The sequence below is a fragment of the Diceros bicornis genome, chromosome 12, assembly GCF_020826845.1.
Source record: "Diceros bicornis minor isolate mBicDic1 chromosome 12, mDicBic1.mat.cur, whole genome shotgun sequence".
Lineage (NCBI taxonomy): Eukaryota > Metazoa > Chordata > Mammalia > Perissodactyla > Rhinocerotidae > Diceros > Diceros bicornis.
The window spans coordinates 56,472,068-56,488,306 of record NC_080751.1 but is presented as its reverse complement, the minus strand read 5'-3'; the positions used below and the strand labels follow the sequence as shown (position 1 = coordinate 56,488,306).

Genomic DNA, 16,239 nt, shown 5'->3' with positions numbered 1-16,239 from the left:
ATGACTTTGGAATCAATCTATACCTCAAGTCCTCCTCCTAAGCAGGATCCACTGATGGCAGCTACAATAGGCTTTGTGGACTTCTCAAGTTTCTCAAATAGTCTCTGTCCTTCCTGTGATATTTGCATTAACTCTTGATGGGTCTTGCAAGCAGCTAACATGCTGCAGTAAACATGAAAGCAGAGAAGAAAAAAACCAAAGATGAAACTATAGCCTACTTTGTTCAGTACCTCATCTACTATGTATCCTGATCCTGTCAAATATCAATATTTGGTAGTCAATCTTCAAATACTCTGAAGTTTAAGGATGGTTTTGCCTCAGATAGTACTATTATCAGTAACATCATCTATCAGGAATGTTAAATTTCTGGATTCAGAGAACATGAAACAAAACATGTTGCATAATTTATTTTTGCTTCTATAACAAATCATTAGATTACAAAGCTCTGAGAAATGAGAAAATCATCTTCTGGTAAATATTTTCACTATTAGATTAAACATTTTAACTATGAGGTAGTTTTCAGATTAAACAGCAATCAAAATGACAGGGAAAAAAGGCTTTCAAGTGGTTTAGAGGGATCTAAAACCTTTAAATAGATCTCTAATGATTAAAAAAATCTGCTACAACAATGTTGTACTCAATGTCCTTGGATTTAAATTTCTTTCATTTGCTACTTTGTTTCTGAACACATGTAAGCTGTGGATTTTGTACTTTTGACCAAACATTAACTAGTTTTTCATCATTTTATATGCTGAGAGTTGCTCAACTAGCCTCAGGGAAGCTGCAAGTATTTTCCTATGGATATAGGTAGCTACTGCCAGGTATACTAGCATCTCACTAGGCTGAAATAACTGACTTAGAAGAAAAAGCACTTGATACAGATAATTTAGCTTTTTTTAAAAAAATAAACATTAAATAAATATGATGTTTATAAATTTCTAATTACTATACATAAACAAAAAAGGGTACACAATGTGAAGCAAGGTTTAAAAATATACAAACACCTTAAGTACAAATTACTAAGCCTATAATGCTGGCTATCACTGCCTAAAGTAGAAAGAATAATATAACAAATACCCATATTTTGAGAGCATTAACAACTGCTAACATTTTAACCAATTAAACTAACACTAAGATATCATTTCTCCTTATATATGCTTTAAAGAATTGTAAACAAGTTATATATGCATATATCCTACCATTTAAAAAAAAAGAAAGAAAATATTAGCTGCATCAGTAAAGTTCCCTTTGACAATCTTCTCAAGTCCTACCAGCCACTTCACTTACCCTGAAACAACTATTTTCATGTTTGTAGTGTATCCTTCCAGACCAACTACATATTTGTATCCATAAATAATATAAAGAAATATTTCATGGATGGTTTAAAAATGTTTACATAAACTATATACTAGACAAAACATTCTGCAACTTGCTTTTTTCCTTAAAATTAACATTGTTTTTGAGCTTTAACATTATGTGGTAGATCTAGTTAATTCCTTTGAACTGTTTTGTAATATTCTATCATGTGACCGTTCCACATTTTACTTATCCATTTCCCTACTGACTGACATTTAGCTTGTTCAAATTCTTCATTATTTTAAATTACACAGGGATGAACATCTTTATACATGGGTCCTTAAAAACAAAGGATGGGATTTCTCTGGCATATATACCTAGAAGAGGTATCACTGGATTATATGATACACGCATTTTCAATTTTGCAAAATGCTGCCAAACGGCTTTCCAAAGTGGCTGTACCAGTTGGTATTCCCACTAGTAATATATTAATTTTCTCATTTCCCCAAGTCCTTGCTAACATGATATTTTCAAACTTTTAAATGTTTTCTGGTCTGATGGGTAACAAAAACGGCATCTCATTATTTTACAGTATTTTTTTATTCTGCTCAAATATTCCTCATTGAACTGCTTTCGACTTCTTTAAGGAAAGGCTATATTTAGTCTTACACATGGTTTGAGCAACAAGCCCCTCTTTTTTATCAACTTTATTATACTCATGAAAATAGCTTAAAAAAAAAAACTTGCACAGAATTTACTTCTACCTTCTTTCAAAAGGAAGAATGATTTGGCCTAAGAAACATATTATTAGCCAAGATAAAAGGTGACTTCAAATTTCCTAAAACTTACTTGATATCAGCACCTGCAATAAAGCAGCCTGGCTTCGATGAGATAAGGATGGCACTTCTGATTTGATCACTAGCCCAGATTTCATTCATTACTTCTGTGAACTCTGATTGCAGTTCTTTATTCAGTGTATTTACCTGCCAAAGGGAAATACATATAAATCTAAGAGTTTAAATTCTAAGTACTAGATGTGCAAATCACCAGCAAATGCTATTTTGATTGTAGGAAATATGTTTATTCAGCAGAAATATACTGTTAGAAGCAAGAAAGAGAGACAGGAGAAAAAAAAATAAAAAACCCAGTAGTTTTCTACTCAGGTAGCTTCGGCCAACTATAAGCATCATTCCCTTTAAAAATAGGTTTACTCAAAGAAGGAACTCAGGGTCACATTCCTAAGAGTTTGAATCATATGCAGGCTATAATAAGTCTACAAAGATTTATTGGTATGGAAAAAATTTGTATAATGTTAAGGAAAAAAGGAATCAAAATTAGACACATACTATGATCTTAATTTTGTAAATATTTTTGCTGAAACTGGATGAAATGTTATCCAGTTTATCTGATAATAATTAACATGATTATCTTTGGGGTTGCAGTGTGAATGAGTGTTATTTTCTTCATTATAGTTTAAAAATTTCCTACCATAGGCATGTGTTATTTTTGTGTTCAGGAAAAATACTCAACTTGGAGAATTCTAAAAAAATATCTTAAGTTTGAGTCAGTGGGTGCCAAGATTTACTCTAGTGAGGGGGACTGGCTCTTATTTTCCTGAATTTGTGATAGTTGTTAACTGCTTCCATCTAGGTCCTCCTATTTCATCTAGGCCTCTGTTAATAAGATTTCTGGAATATGAAACCTTTACACCAATAAATAAATAAAACTCTTCTTGGCAAAAGACTGCATTAATGCTGCATGCTTTACTGAAGTTGCCAAAAACAAATGAAACTCCACTTTGAATAGAACTTGACTTCTAACACGTGAACCGCACCAAATCATTTAGGTCCCTCAGGAAGCTTACCAACCACATTTAACCCAGCCAACTTCCTATGAATAATGACTTATGTCAGGCAGGCAATGAAGAAAGCAGATTTCATAATCTCACAGTTGAGATGGGTAGGTGAGTTTTGAATCTTTTAAGCAAAGTTTGTACTTTGGTTCTCATCTAATAAGTCATCTCATCATCCTACACTGTAACAGAAGACTAGTTTTATTAATCCTTCATGTTAATCTGACACGGTCAACTAGAAGGAATTCTTAAACAGGAACCTCTGCTTCAGAAAACTGCATTCCAGAGGCCAGCCCCGTGGCGTAGCGCTTAAGCGCGCGCGCTCTGCTGCTGGCGGCCCGGGGTTCGGATCCCCGGCACGCACCGACGCACCGCTTGTCAGGCCATGCTGTGGCGGCGTCCGACGTAAAGTGGAGGAAGATAGGCACGGATGTTAGCTCAAGGCCAGTATTCCTCAGCAAAAAGAGGAGGATTGGCATGGATGTTAGCTCAGGCCTGATCTTCCTCACAAAAATAAAAAAAAGAAAGAAAACTGCATTCCTTAGGCAATTTGTCAAACTCTCATAACTAATTTAACTATCAAAACTATAAGTTTTGATAAGATTACTGCCAGATTGGTGGATTTATTTCTTTCCCATTCAGGACTGGATTCCTGAATGTAGTTTGTAGAAATAAACTGCAGCAAGTTAAATTAGGTACCTTTGAATTGGGTGAGTTAATTCGAACAACTGCCACATCCCCTTTGACTCCATAGTTAACATGGGTTCTGGCTAAAAAGAGAAGGAAAATTTATTTGTAAACATGTTTATTGCTAAATAAATCTAAAAAGCAATGTAAGCATATCGATGAGAAATTAAACTTACTCAGCAAAGCAGAGGACCCTGTAAAGGTGCGGCAAATATAACCTATAAGAAAAAAGTATTCTGAAATTAATTATTTTACCAAACAGAATTTCTGTAGCACCTGTTATATATATATATCAAAGCTGGAATTCGTAACAACAACAAAACAAAACTAGAACGATGTGTTCTAGGCCATTATTATGACCACTACCATATCTTCATTTCAATTATCAGGTCATATGAATATTTGGATACTAAATGTGGTAGGTAGAAGAATGGCCCCTCAAAGATATCCACATCCCCAGAAAACTGTGAACATGTTAGGTTATATGGCAAAGGGGAATTAAAGTTGCAAATGGAATTATGGCTGCTAATTAGTTGACCTTAATATAGGGAGAGTATCCTGGCTTATCCAAGTGGGCCCAATATAATCACAGAGGGGAAGAGAGAGGCAAAGAGAACCAGAGAAATGGCAGCATGAGAAGGACTGAGCCCCATCTTGCTGGCTTTGAAGAAGTTAAGGGATACAGGCAGCCTCCAGAAACTAGAAAAAGCAAGGAAATAGATTCTCCCTTACAGCATCCAGAACGAACACAGCCTGCGAACACCTTTGATTTTAGCCCAGTGAGGCTCATTTCTGACATCCATAACTGTAAGATAATAAATTTGTATTGTTTCAGACACTAAGTTTGTAGAACCTTGTTACTGCAGCGATAGGAAACGAATACACTAAGAAATAAGTATAAGTAATCTATAAAGCAATCCATTATGTCAGTTCCTAAGGTGTATCTCAACCATGTTCTCTAGCCCCATCCTCTTGCATTTTTATGGAGAGATGGACTTCCCAGTGTTATCAAAAGTAAAATCAAGAGGCACTACTGGCTATTATAAATCAAACAGTCCATGTCACACTTTGCTATTTTAAGAATTTCTAATTGAAAAAGTCTATATTGCACTCAACAACAACACTCCTACTCCATGGATAACAAAGACCAGCTATTCTCCTCCTCCTTTCCTGATCACTTCACTACTTGAGGCTCTCCAGCATAATGATGACGAGATGATCTTTGGAGCACAAGTCACCACAAGTCCCAACAGAATCCAAGCTGGACTCTGGGTAGAAGGTAAGGAACATGGGGGAATTCTAGGCAAAAATTCCAAGTTTGTTCTGGGCATTACTCTACCTCTTTTCTAGCATTAAAGGCTCACCTCTGCCCTGTTCTCAACCAAACATCTTACTCTAGATAGTAACCAAGTTGTTCTGGAGGCTAGCACAGGGTCAACATCCCTTAATTACAACTTCTAATCTTCTTTAAAAACACCCTGCTCTTTCTTCCTTTGTCTTTCATAGTCATAGTTCACCTCAAAACATATCTCCTATGCACCTCTTTTACTCCTTACTCCTTCTCCCTACCCACATCTGCCAAATCTTGTCCATAATCTCTTAGGAAAAAGTTTTCTCTTTCTTTGTTTCTAAAAATAAAAACAAATCATTCCTTAATAATTGATAACTGTAATAGCAGTACACATGAAACACCTGTACCCAGGAAAAGGCATAAGTTTTAAAGTAATATCAAATATAATAAAGAACTAGTGCTTTAATAATATCCAGTGATTCCTTCAAGTATTTCCCCTAATTATACTAGCTTTCCCTAAGTATTAGTTATTTAGTTCTTAATTACTGGTATTAAAACTTTTTTATTTCTAATTTTCATTGAAATATACTGTATTTGGGCTACATTAGGGGCTATATGGTCTTGGAATCTGCAAACGTAATTTAGGAGAGTGTGGAGTGCCTATCTAATTTAGGAGTGCTATTATTTAAAAAAAAAAAAAACAGTTAAAATCCTTAGCAACCTCTTAGGGGCTAAAACTTTCCACTAGCCTGTGATCACCTGTCTCTCTCTGTGCCTACTCTCTTTCTAAATCCCCTACCCTCATCTGGTTCAGAATTTGAAGGATGTCAAACAAGAGTCTAAGACTTTGCCTTAGCATGCAATGATAATCAAGGACAATGGACAATAAAATCAAACGATTTTGGCCATTTTATGTCATGGTGGTATTCTAAACACAATTTTAAACATAAACTCTACCAAAAACATTTCTACATGATTTAAAAACAAACCTTAGAATCATACCCAGTTCCAAGGTGAGAATGACCTATATTTGACCAGGAGGCAGGGACCCATCTGGAATGGGGAACTATTACATATGGCGAAAGCAGAACCAACAGACTATTCAACACGTCCAACTGGACTGGGATTCCCATTGCAGTACTGAGAAATGATTCCAGAACTATGTTGGGCATTAGAATCAGTCGGGGAGGCTCAAATATACTCACAAATTCCTGGGCAACAGAGAACTTAGAAACACAGAATCAGAATTTAAGAGAGCTGAGCCTCAGAATCTGTATTTTTTAAAAAGGTAACTGAAGTAGACAGCAAACTAATGGGCATGTGGGAACCACTAATTTGGAGAACCCAGTGATGATGCAGTGGATTTGGAGAGGACCATCAATAGTAGCCAATGCTCTTGCTTCCTCTATCTTTCTCTCTACTCCACAGTTCTTTCAGGGAGGGGAAAAGAAGGCACAGAAAATAGCAGCTTTATACTGGCAAAGCAACATATTATTTAAAAAAAGAAAGAAAACTGTGTAGATGGCACTAGAACCAGACTGAGGTGATGTCTGGTTCTGTACCCATTTTTTCTTTAAGCAATCCAACTCAGTCCACTTAGTGCAAAGACAAAGGACCTGAGAGTCAAAAGACTTGGGTTCAACCATCAAGTTTATAGGTTACTAGCGGCATGACAATGCACGAGTCTCTTAGTGCATTTCAGTGTCCTTATAAAGGCAGAAATAAAAGTGATGTAATGATTACATATAAAAGTACCTGTAAGTCAAAGTGCCACACCAAAATAAACTAAGATAGGAGAAGCCAGCCATCTCCTCAATCCCCTGTGCCTCTACTTCACTAACAATATACTTCCCTTTGCTTTTCCATCATTTGAAATCTGTATCATTTGTATTTCACTCTCTTCTTTCTTTATATTTGTATCATGGTTCCAACCTTTCGCAAAGCTTTATTTTGAGATTCCATCTACAATGATGTTTCTCTTCCCTGCCCAGATTTTGATCTTTATTATCTACTGTTTTGTTCTCTAATCACTGCATCTGTAGCAGGTATTTCCCCCAACTAAACTGTAATCTCTTCTAACATCACCTCACAGTCATTCATTCAGCAAAAAAAATTTATTGTGGCCTACCTATGTGCCATACACTGTTCTAGGCACTTGGAGTGAATGAAAAGACAAAAATCCCTGTCGTTGTGGAGCTTACATTCTATGGCAGCAGGGGATATGATATCTGGGAAGAATATATACTCAGTAGAGATAAATGAAGACGTGAAAATAGGCCTGGCATAAAAAGAAGTTGGCCTGTAAAGTAGAAATTCCAGTGGGAGGAGAGCCAGGGAATAGGCAATTCTAGCTAGAACAGGGTAAAGTGGATTAGAGTGGCAATGGACTGATTGGGAATGCAGGGTGGGAGGGATGGGGTGGAAATACACACAAACACCAAGAAACATAAACATGTAAATAAGCATGTTAGAAGATAAGTGCCTAATCAAAAAAAAAAAAAAAAGAACAGGTTGGGGGGTGTGGGCATGTGCTGGAACTTTAAAGACCAAATATTTGAGGGGCCGGCTTAGCAGTTAAGAGCGCGCGCTCCACTGCTGGCTGCCCGGGTTCGGATCCCAGGCGCGCACTGCTTCTCCGGTCATGCTGAGGCCGCGTCCCACATACAGCAACTAGAAGGATGTTCTAGTTAAGGATGTCTAGCTATGACATACAACTATCTACTGGGGCTTAAATAAATAAAATCTTTAAAAAAAAAAATAAAGACCAAATATTTGAGACAACAAGTTGGTGCTCATTAGCTGACAGTTCAAACCATTTTAAACTCTTATCCATTAACCTACCTTTACCACACACATACCCGTATACACATACAGAAAACCTCCTCTAACTCAAGAGAGACAAAAAACACAGAAAATCAGTAAATGTACAAACATATCTGGAAAAGAATTCCAAACCACAGTCAACTAAGTCAAGCTGGAGTACACCGAAGCTTTGCTTTTGGAAGCCAGCCTTACCCACTACCTAATCAGGAGGGCTTACGTCAGAGCAGCTGGGTGAACTTTAGCCTATATCTCCTGCGCTAGCAAGCGACAAAGAAACCTTTGTCCTACTTTTTAAAACATTTTAATAATTTAACTCAAGAAGATACCTATAAGACCTAAGATTTCACGGGCAGAGGGTTGGATTATGGTGACACAAATTTCAAATACGAAAATGTTACTTTGGTTGTAACAATCAACAACTTTTCTCAATATTCAACCCTGGGGGAAGGCACAGGATGAAGGAAGTGCGAGTCAATTTTAAATACACACCATCTACTAAGGTATTTGCCTCTAATTCATTTCCTGTGAAACTATTTTACCACTTACATAATTAGGAATTTGGATTTAGGGTAGGAGTGGGAATTAAATAAGATATTTTGGTCAAGATGTGATTTTCATTTGCCAGTCATATTCAGAATTACAGCACTTGTAGGGGAGAAATGGGTTAAAACTTCAAGGATTACAAATCAGTTTCAAGAAAATTTAATCATCCACTAGTAACTGTCAATCTCACTAAATGTTTGGCAATGTCTTGGCACAGACTTTCAGTGTAAAGGACCAATCTGTTGAGTCTAAACGGCAAGCCAGGTGTGCAAGTAATTTTAAATTTACTTTCTAGACGTTTTTTCAAAATTTATAAATTGCTGTTAAAAGGGGCAATAACCATAATAAGCCATATTTTCTTATTGCTAAAAACACAATGCAAAATATATATACATTTATATGTGTGTATATATATTTCTATACAAGAAATATAGAAAAACTAAGCTTGTAACTTTTTATTACACATGTAGAATATAAAAATTACTTAAAAAAACCTGCTTTCCACCTAAATAACTCCTTAAAAGCTCACAAGATGGTATTATTCCCCATTTCACAAATGAGAAAATAGACACAGAAATTGCCCAAGGTCACCAGAGGGTAAAAGGCAGAGCCAGATTCAAACCCAGAAGTAACTACAAATTTAATGCTTTTAGTTGCTCTGTCATGCTATTTCTCATGTCAAAGAAAATCCATAGTCTCAATCATTCATTTTACAGATGACGAAAATAAAGCCCAGTTAGATTAAGGTATTTGTCCAAAGTCACACAGCTAATTAGTGACTAGAAACCACATGATCTGACTACAGGTCAGTGTTACACCAGTTGCTAATCCATGAGAAGTACCTTAAAACCAATACAGAGGCAAGTTCAAAAATATACATTTGATTTTTTAAAAGCGTTAAACCAAAAATGTGGAAAATAGGAAACAAAACAAAACAAAACTGTTAAGGTAACGTGACCAAATGCTAACAGAAGGTATGTGAGTAGTAAAGAAAACGGGTGATTCTTTCTTCTTAAGCCCTCCTCCCAATCTTTACAACATTTCGATTTTTGTAATACGACTGGTACACACACACACAGCAGTCCTGTGGAGACTAAAATCAGCGGTCGAAATAAGAAAGCAGAAAAAGACTCAATCAGCCAAAATTAATCCCTTACAGTAAAGGGAGACTCCAGTTAACTATGTAAAAACAGCATCCTTACCCCAGTGGTTCAGGAGCAAGAAGGCATATTACAAGTTAAATTTCTAATTAAATAACCGCTATTAAGTACAACATGCAATAAAAAGTTAGTCACATTTCACCTTACAGATTTGAGACGGGAAGAAAATGCTTGATTTTCCACAATCACCCACTTTAACCCTTTCACTGCCAGTTCGAAGAGAAAAAGAATACTGCTAATGCAAGCCAACTGGGTATCGTCAGAAACAGGATTAGAAATAGTTCTTTAAAAAATTATCTAACATTTTATTGCTTAAGATACAGGTGTTTGCGTATTTTTAAAAACGTTTCTTCTAGCAAGTTGCAGGACTTCCCCTTGAAATTCAACATATGATACATTCACACTGGGATTATTGGAATTCCAAGAGTTGAGCTCCCTACCGAAATGTGGTAATAGGTACAAAAATGGTTTTGAGGGAAAGGAGCAGCGAGTGGCCGTCATTTGCAAGGCTGGTTAGTTCCATCCAAGCAACTTTTAAGACAGCTTTTGTTACGGGCAAGGTGCTGTGGAGCCACAAAGTTGTGACAGACTGGACTATCCCAGTCCTCCTAGCACTCCCGATCTAGTGCAGAGAAGTCCAAGGCCATCATTCAAGAAAATACGAGGAACGTGAGCCCAGAAGTGCGACGGGGAGACCTGCGGAAAATACCAGATCGGTTGTACAGGACTCAGACACGTTAGGGGTTATGGAGCTGAAACCGCTGCAGGACTCGGAGTCATGAGAGAGAAAGTATCAGTCCTCGTGCAAGGACACAGACGACAGGGTCCCAGGGCAGCATCCCTCCCCGCCATCCAGGGCTGGGCCCGGGCAGGGGCGGTGAGGCGGCAGCGAGGGGGAGACGCGGCTCCGGGACTGCCCCAGTCTCCGCTGGAGTTCTGCCCGGGGCGCCGGAGCGCCCTCAGCCAGGCCTCACCTGGGCAGCGGAGCGTCCTGGAGCCGGTGAAGCGGCTGAGACTGCCAATTGCCCGGGAGGCCACCATCTCGAGCTGAAGACGACGAAAGTTGACAGTGCTTCAAGCGGAGGTGGCCGAGCGGCGGACTTTTTTCTTCCTGCGGCCTGTCGTTTGCCAGGCGCCCGATGTCCTGCCTGACTAAAACCCCGATGCCAAGTTGCCGCCGGCGCCTTAACTCTGCCTTTCGCTTCCGGTAATGGGGAGGAAAGAACTCTTTCTCCGCTGGAAGGAAGGAAGCCCATCGAGGAGGGGGCCGAGTGCCGAGTTTTCCAGTCAGGCGGCCGGCGGGCAGCCCGCGAGGCGGGCGAAGCCCGCCGAGTGCGCGGAAGGGCGTGAGGGGTCCTTTCTAGCAGGACCCGCCCCTTGTTTCTGCAGAGTGTTGGCACTTGGGTCCGAACGTTGCCAGCCGCGGGACCCTGAGCAGAGGCGAAGGTGAGATGCTGCGTGCGCTCGACTTTCAGCCTGACCGGTTACCCGCGGCGAGATCCGCACTTCCTTTCCCACCTGCTTCGCCAGTGCCCGCGGCCGCCTCCCCTGACTAGGGGAGTCGAGTTCCAGGGAGCAGAAGGAAGCTCCTCTGACAAGGTCTACAGTAGCAATGCAATTAGGGCAGTACCTTGAACTAGCGTTATGTCTATAGCTCCGAGCAGCCGTGTCACCTTTGTCTTGTAATTTATCACCGCAAGTTAAGGAGCTGTTTGCCTGTGTGTGTGTCGGCTTAGAGCCCTGGGCTTTGTTGCGGTGTTTGTAACAACCTGTTTTGCCTGTAGCCGGGCCAGCTGCTGTAAAGATTGAGAACAGGCCCACCGGTTTACTGCATTCTTGCTACCAAGGGTGGGACTCGGTCATGGGACATTCGGGACTCGAGTGTGGAAGGAGCTGAGACCTTCCTCTATCCTGCTTGGAGATCCAGTGTTCCAGAGAATTTTCTAGTCCAGGAGGAACTTGGCGATCATCTGGTCATTCATCCCCTTCACTTTATCGCTGAGGAAACTGAAGGCCGTGAATCAGAGTGAGAGATTTTACTCAGAGCCACAGGTGGTAGAAATAGGACTAGAGCCTATGTCTACTAACTTTTAGTCAAGAGCTCTGCATTGCATGATGGCTGTTTTTATGCTGGAAAGATGGGCTCGAGGTGATTGATTTCAAAAGGAAGTAACATTGAGGGCCCCCTGGGCACTTTCACACCATCTCGTTTAATCCTCAACGATCCCAACATTATTGTTATTTGCATTTTCTAGGTGAAGTTTGAGAGGCTCAGAGAGTTTATGTACATTTTCTGGTAGGTGGCAGAGCCAGGATTCAGACAGAAATCTGAGTCTCACTGCTCACTGCATTGACTCTTCAGCAAGAGAGGAAGCAAGAAGGGACAGGGGAAGTGGCAGGGAAGTTGAGACTGAAATGAGGAGTATGGAAAGAAAGAAGAGAGGTTTTTGTTTAAAGCTCAAGTCACACAGTGAGTCCTCCATCACTGTAAGTGCTTTAAGCAGAAATTGGATGACTGTCGATCATTTAATATGCAAAAAGGATTCTTGATGATCTCTGAAGGCCCTCCACCTCATAAGATTTTTACAATTCAAAGCTTGCCTCCTGCCCAGGTAATGCTCTGTTCTGCACCTAATTCCCTGTAGCGCTTAGTATTTAGATCAAAGGTGGCCAAGTTTTTCTGTAAAGGGCCAGAGAGTAAATAACCTAGGCTTTGCAAGCCCAATTTGATCTCTGTCATAAATTCTTTGTTTTGCTCTACAACGCTTTTTTTTTTTTGTGAGGAAGACCAGCCCTGAGCTAACATCTGATGCCAATCCTCCTCTTTTTTGCTGAGGAAGACTGGCCCTGGGCTAACATCTGCGCCCATCTTCCTCTACTTTATGTGGTACGCCGCCACAGCATGGCTTAACAAGCGGTGCGTCAGTACGTGCCTGGGATCCGAACCCGTGAACCCCGGGCCACCGCAGCGGAGCGCGTGCACCTAACTGCTTGCGCCACTGGGCCAGCCCCTCGACAACTCTTTAAAAATGTAAAAACATTATTAACTAGAGGCCCGTGGGTTGTAGTTTGCCAGCCCCTGATTTAGATCACCCTTTTGGCTCTTGACTTTTTTGTTCCCTGTATTTCAACAAAATCATAAGCTCCATCAGGGCAAAAATGTTATGTTTCTTACTGGGGCTTACGTGGAGGGGAACTAAGTACATTTCTCTCACCACTCACTAGAATTAATAACAAACACATGTATGACCTACTTTGTATCAGGCACTGTTCTAAGTGCTTATGTATATTAACGTAGTTATTCCTCACAACCACCCTATGAGGTAGGTACTGGAATTATGTACATCTTACAAATTCATCTTACAGATGAATTATCTATATCTTACTCCTAAAACAGAGAAAGGTTAAGTAACTTGCCAAAGGTCATACAGCTAGGGTGGAGCCAGGCTTTGGATTTAGACAGTCTGGCTTTAGAGTCTGCTTTTAACCATTACATTGTGTCTTAATGATGTAGTAATGAGCTGTTAGAGCCACTCCATCTTGCTTTCCTTACTTGCCTAGCCCCTTCTTCCTTTCCCATGCTCCCAGGTGCCTGCAGCTTCTTTCATCTTCCCATAGTTCCACACCCTACTCAAGCCTGCCCTACCCTAGAGTTTCCTTACTCCCCAGATCCTTGAGTCAAAAATGTCTGTTTCCTAAAGCTTAGAGCAAATGGCAGTAAAGGTCAAGCTTCCCATAGGGTTGTTTGCTTAGTCCCTCTTTCTTTTGAAATTTCTCTCTACTTTTTATTAATTATTGAAGAAATATATATTCTATGTAATTTTTTTCCGGAAACTACAGAAAACTAAAGAAAATAAATACACCTAAAATTCCACCACCCAGAGCTAACTACTGTTAACATTTTGCTTTGCATTTTTCTGACTTTTTAATGCATTTGTATATTTTTATGTATCTATATAAGATATTAATATATGTAGATTTTAAATAAAAATAGAATTATACTGTACATAAAAAAAATGTGCTTGCAAAAAAAAAATTAAGAAGACAGAAGAGTACAAAATGAAAATCCCTCTTTATCCTTTCCATAAATAGATGCCTAGCTTTATGGACTTTCTTTTCTCTCTCTCTTTTTTTCTGTCATCAAATGGAGTCTTACTATATATATTGTTCTGCAACTTGTTTTTTCATTTAATTGTGGACATCTTTCCATGTCAGTATATACATGTGTATCATTGTGTGTTTTTTTTTCCTGAAACTGCTGATCAGTATTCCGTGGTATGTTTGTACTATAATTTATTTAACTGTTTCTTATTAATAACTATTTCCTATTGATTTAGGTTAGTTCCGGTTTTCCACAAATGTAAACAATGCTACAGTGGACATCTTGAGTATTTCTATGGGCTAGAGATCTATGTGTGCTGCACATACATCTTGAATGTTTCTATAGATTGAAGACCAATAAGAAGAATTATTGGGCTCATAAATTCGTAATTCAGATTTTGATAGATAACTAAAATTTGCCTTCCAAAAAGGCCTTAGCAATTTACACTTCTGTCAACTGTATACGAAAGTGCCTGTTGAGTTAGATCCATTCTTAACAGAATTATGTATTAGCCATATTTTAAATTTTTGCCAATCTGATAACCCGAAAATGATACCTTGTTTTAATTAAAACAAAAAAAAGGTTAGTGAGGTTCAACATTTAAAATTTTGATTATTTATTTATTTATTTTTTGTGAGGAAGGCTAGCCCTGAGCTAACATCAGATGCCAATCCTCCTCTTTTTGCTGAGGAAGATAGGCCCTGTGCTAACATCCATGCCAGTCTTCTTCTATTTTATATGGGAGGTTGCCACAGCATGTCTCGACAAGTGGTGCGTCAGTGCGCCCCCCGGATCCGAACCTGCGAACCCCGGGCCATCAAAGAGGAGCGCGTGCACTTAACTGCTACGCCACTGGGCTGGCCCTAAAACTTTGATTATTTGACATTTTAATTTCTTCTGTGAATTGCTCATTTGCTCATTTTTCCTTTTGGTTATGTATCAGGAAGGAGCCTTTCAGTCACAAATAACAAAATTCATCTCAAATTGGCTTATTAGAGGGGATTTATTGACTCACAGAACTGAAAAGCACAACCAGAGGATAGGTTTCAGATGTGATTCAATCAGGGCTCTAGTTTCTTTTTCTGAAATTCTCGGCTCTGTCTTCTTTTGGGGTCAGCTTTATCCTTATGCTAGCTGTTTTCATGTTTGCAAAGTGCTTTAGCCATGCCAAACCTCAGAAGGAAAGATTTGTGTTCCAAAATTCCAGGCAGAAGACTTAAATGTCAGACTGACTAGACCATCCCTAAATCAATACCACTGGTTGAGGCAATACCATGAATGATCGTTTTAGGCCTTGGTTCCCTGAGCCAATGATCTTGGTAAAGAGAATGAGATTATTCTCACTGGTTTAAACCCTAGAGTTGGGCTAGATTCGATCCCATGTAAACCACAAAGACAACTACATAATTGCCTTTGGGCCACTTCGTGTCTCCCTGGTCAGAGTCCCTTGACTATCGCTAGGTTGGTGAGCCTAGAGAGTGGATTCCTCTGTCTCTTTCCAATCCGCATGTTTGGAAATGTGAGCTATAGGGAATCTTCTTTTAGTCTATAAAGACCCAAGAGAAACAAAGCTTTAAATTATCTACTGTATTTGTATAAAAAATTTAGCAGCAAAACCCAATAAATATTTATCTCATATAGTTTCTGAAGATCATGAATTTAAGGGCGATTTAGCTGGGTTGTTCTGACTCATGAGGTTTCAGTCAGAGTGTTGGCCAGGGCAGTTGTCATATGAAAGCTGGCCTGTGCTAGAGGATCCACTTCCAAGCTCATTCACATGGCTGTTGGCAGGAGGCGTCACTTCTTCAACACGCGATCCTCTTCACGGGGCTGCTTGAGATGTGCCAGCTGGCTACCTCTAGACTGGGTGATCTGAGAGAGAGACCAAGACAGAAGCTGCAGTATCTCTTACAGCCTAGTCTCAAAAGTGACATGTCATCACTTCTGGCATATTTGTTTACACAGACCAACTGTGGTACAATGGGAGGTGACTGTATGAGGGTGTGAATACCAAGAGTTGGAGATTATTGAAGGTCATCTTGGAGGCTGGCTACCACAGCCTTCATAGGCAAATCTTGCCAGTTTACCCTTAACTTTTTTTTTTGTAAGTTAAAGCATGTTTCAAAATTGAGAAATTATAAAATATGTACAATGACAAGTCTTCCTTACACCCTAGCCCGTGCTGTAGTTACTCAGTTTCCTTTCTCTCAGACAACCTTTATTTTTAACATCTTATTTCTACTTCCAGGGATATTTTATACAGATTCAAGGAAATGTGTGTACTGTTTTTCCTCTTTTTAACAGCTGTACACACTATTTTGCATCTTGTTTTTTTCACTTAATACAGGTTAGAAATGGTTCCATATTGGTACATAACCATTTCTGTATCTTTTACAGCTGTATAATATTTCACTGGGTGGTTGCAGCGTGGTTTACTTAATAAGGTCCCTATTTATTGGTTGTTCTAATCTTTTTTATTGCAGTG

At 39.3% G+C, this 16,239-nt stretch overlaps 2 protein-coding genes across 4 annotated transcripts in view; one reads left to right on the top strand and one right to left on the bottom strand.

The window, feature by feature from the left end:
- Positions 1-10,891, bottom strand: part of HADHA (hydroxyacyl-CoA dehydrogenase trifunctional multienzyme complex subunit alpha) — a 46,375-nt gene extending 35,484 nt beyond the window's left edge. The window contains exons 1-5 of the mRNA XM_058551624.1: positions 10,627-10,891; positions 4,012-4,053; positions 3,848-3,918; positions 2,146-2,279; positions 24-162 (exon numbers count right to left, since the gene is read on the bottom strand). Of these exons, the coding sequence (XP_058407607.1) occupies positions 24-162; positions 2,146-2,279; positions 3,848-3,918; positions 4,012-4,053; positions 10,627-10,693 (453 nt within the window). The 5' untranslated portion in view covers positions 10,694-10,891. The remainder of the gene's footprint in view (positions 1-23; positions 163-2,145; positions 2,280-3,847; positions 3,919-4,011; positions 4,054-10,626) is intronic.
- Positions 10,892-11,002: 111 nt separating this feature from the next.
- Positions 11,003-16,239, top strand: part of HADHB (hydroxyacyl-CoA dehydrogenase trifunctional multienzyme complex subunit beta) — a 32,031-nt gene continuing 26,794 nt past the window's right edge. The window contains exon 1 of one of the 3 annotated variants that reach the window (XM_058551627.1): positions 11,003-11,098. Coding sequence is in view for 1 of the 3 variants with exons in the window: in XM_058551626.1 (XP_058407609.1) it covers positions 11,765-11,801 (37 nt within the window). In the remaining 2 variants the exon portion in view is untranslated. Of the gene's footprint in view, positions 11,099-11,725; positions 11,802-11,825; positions 12,265-16,239 lie in introns of those variants that run through there. The other 2 variants (XM_058551626.1, XM_058551628.1) reach the window with 2 other exon arrangements.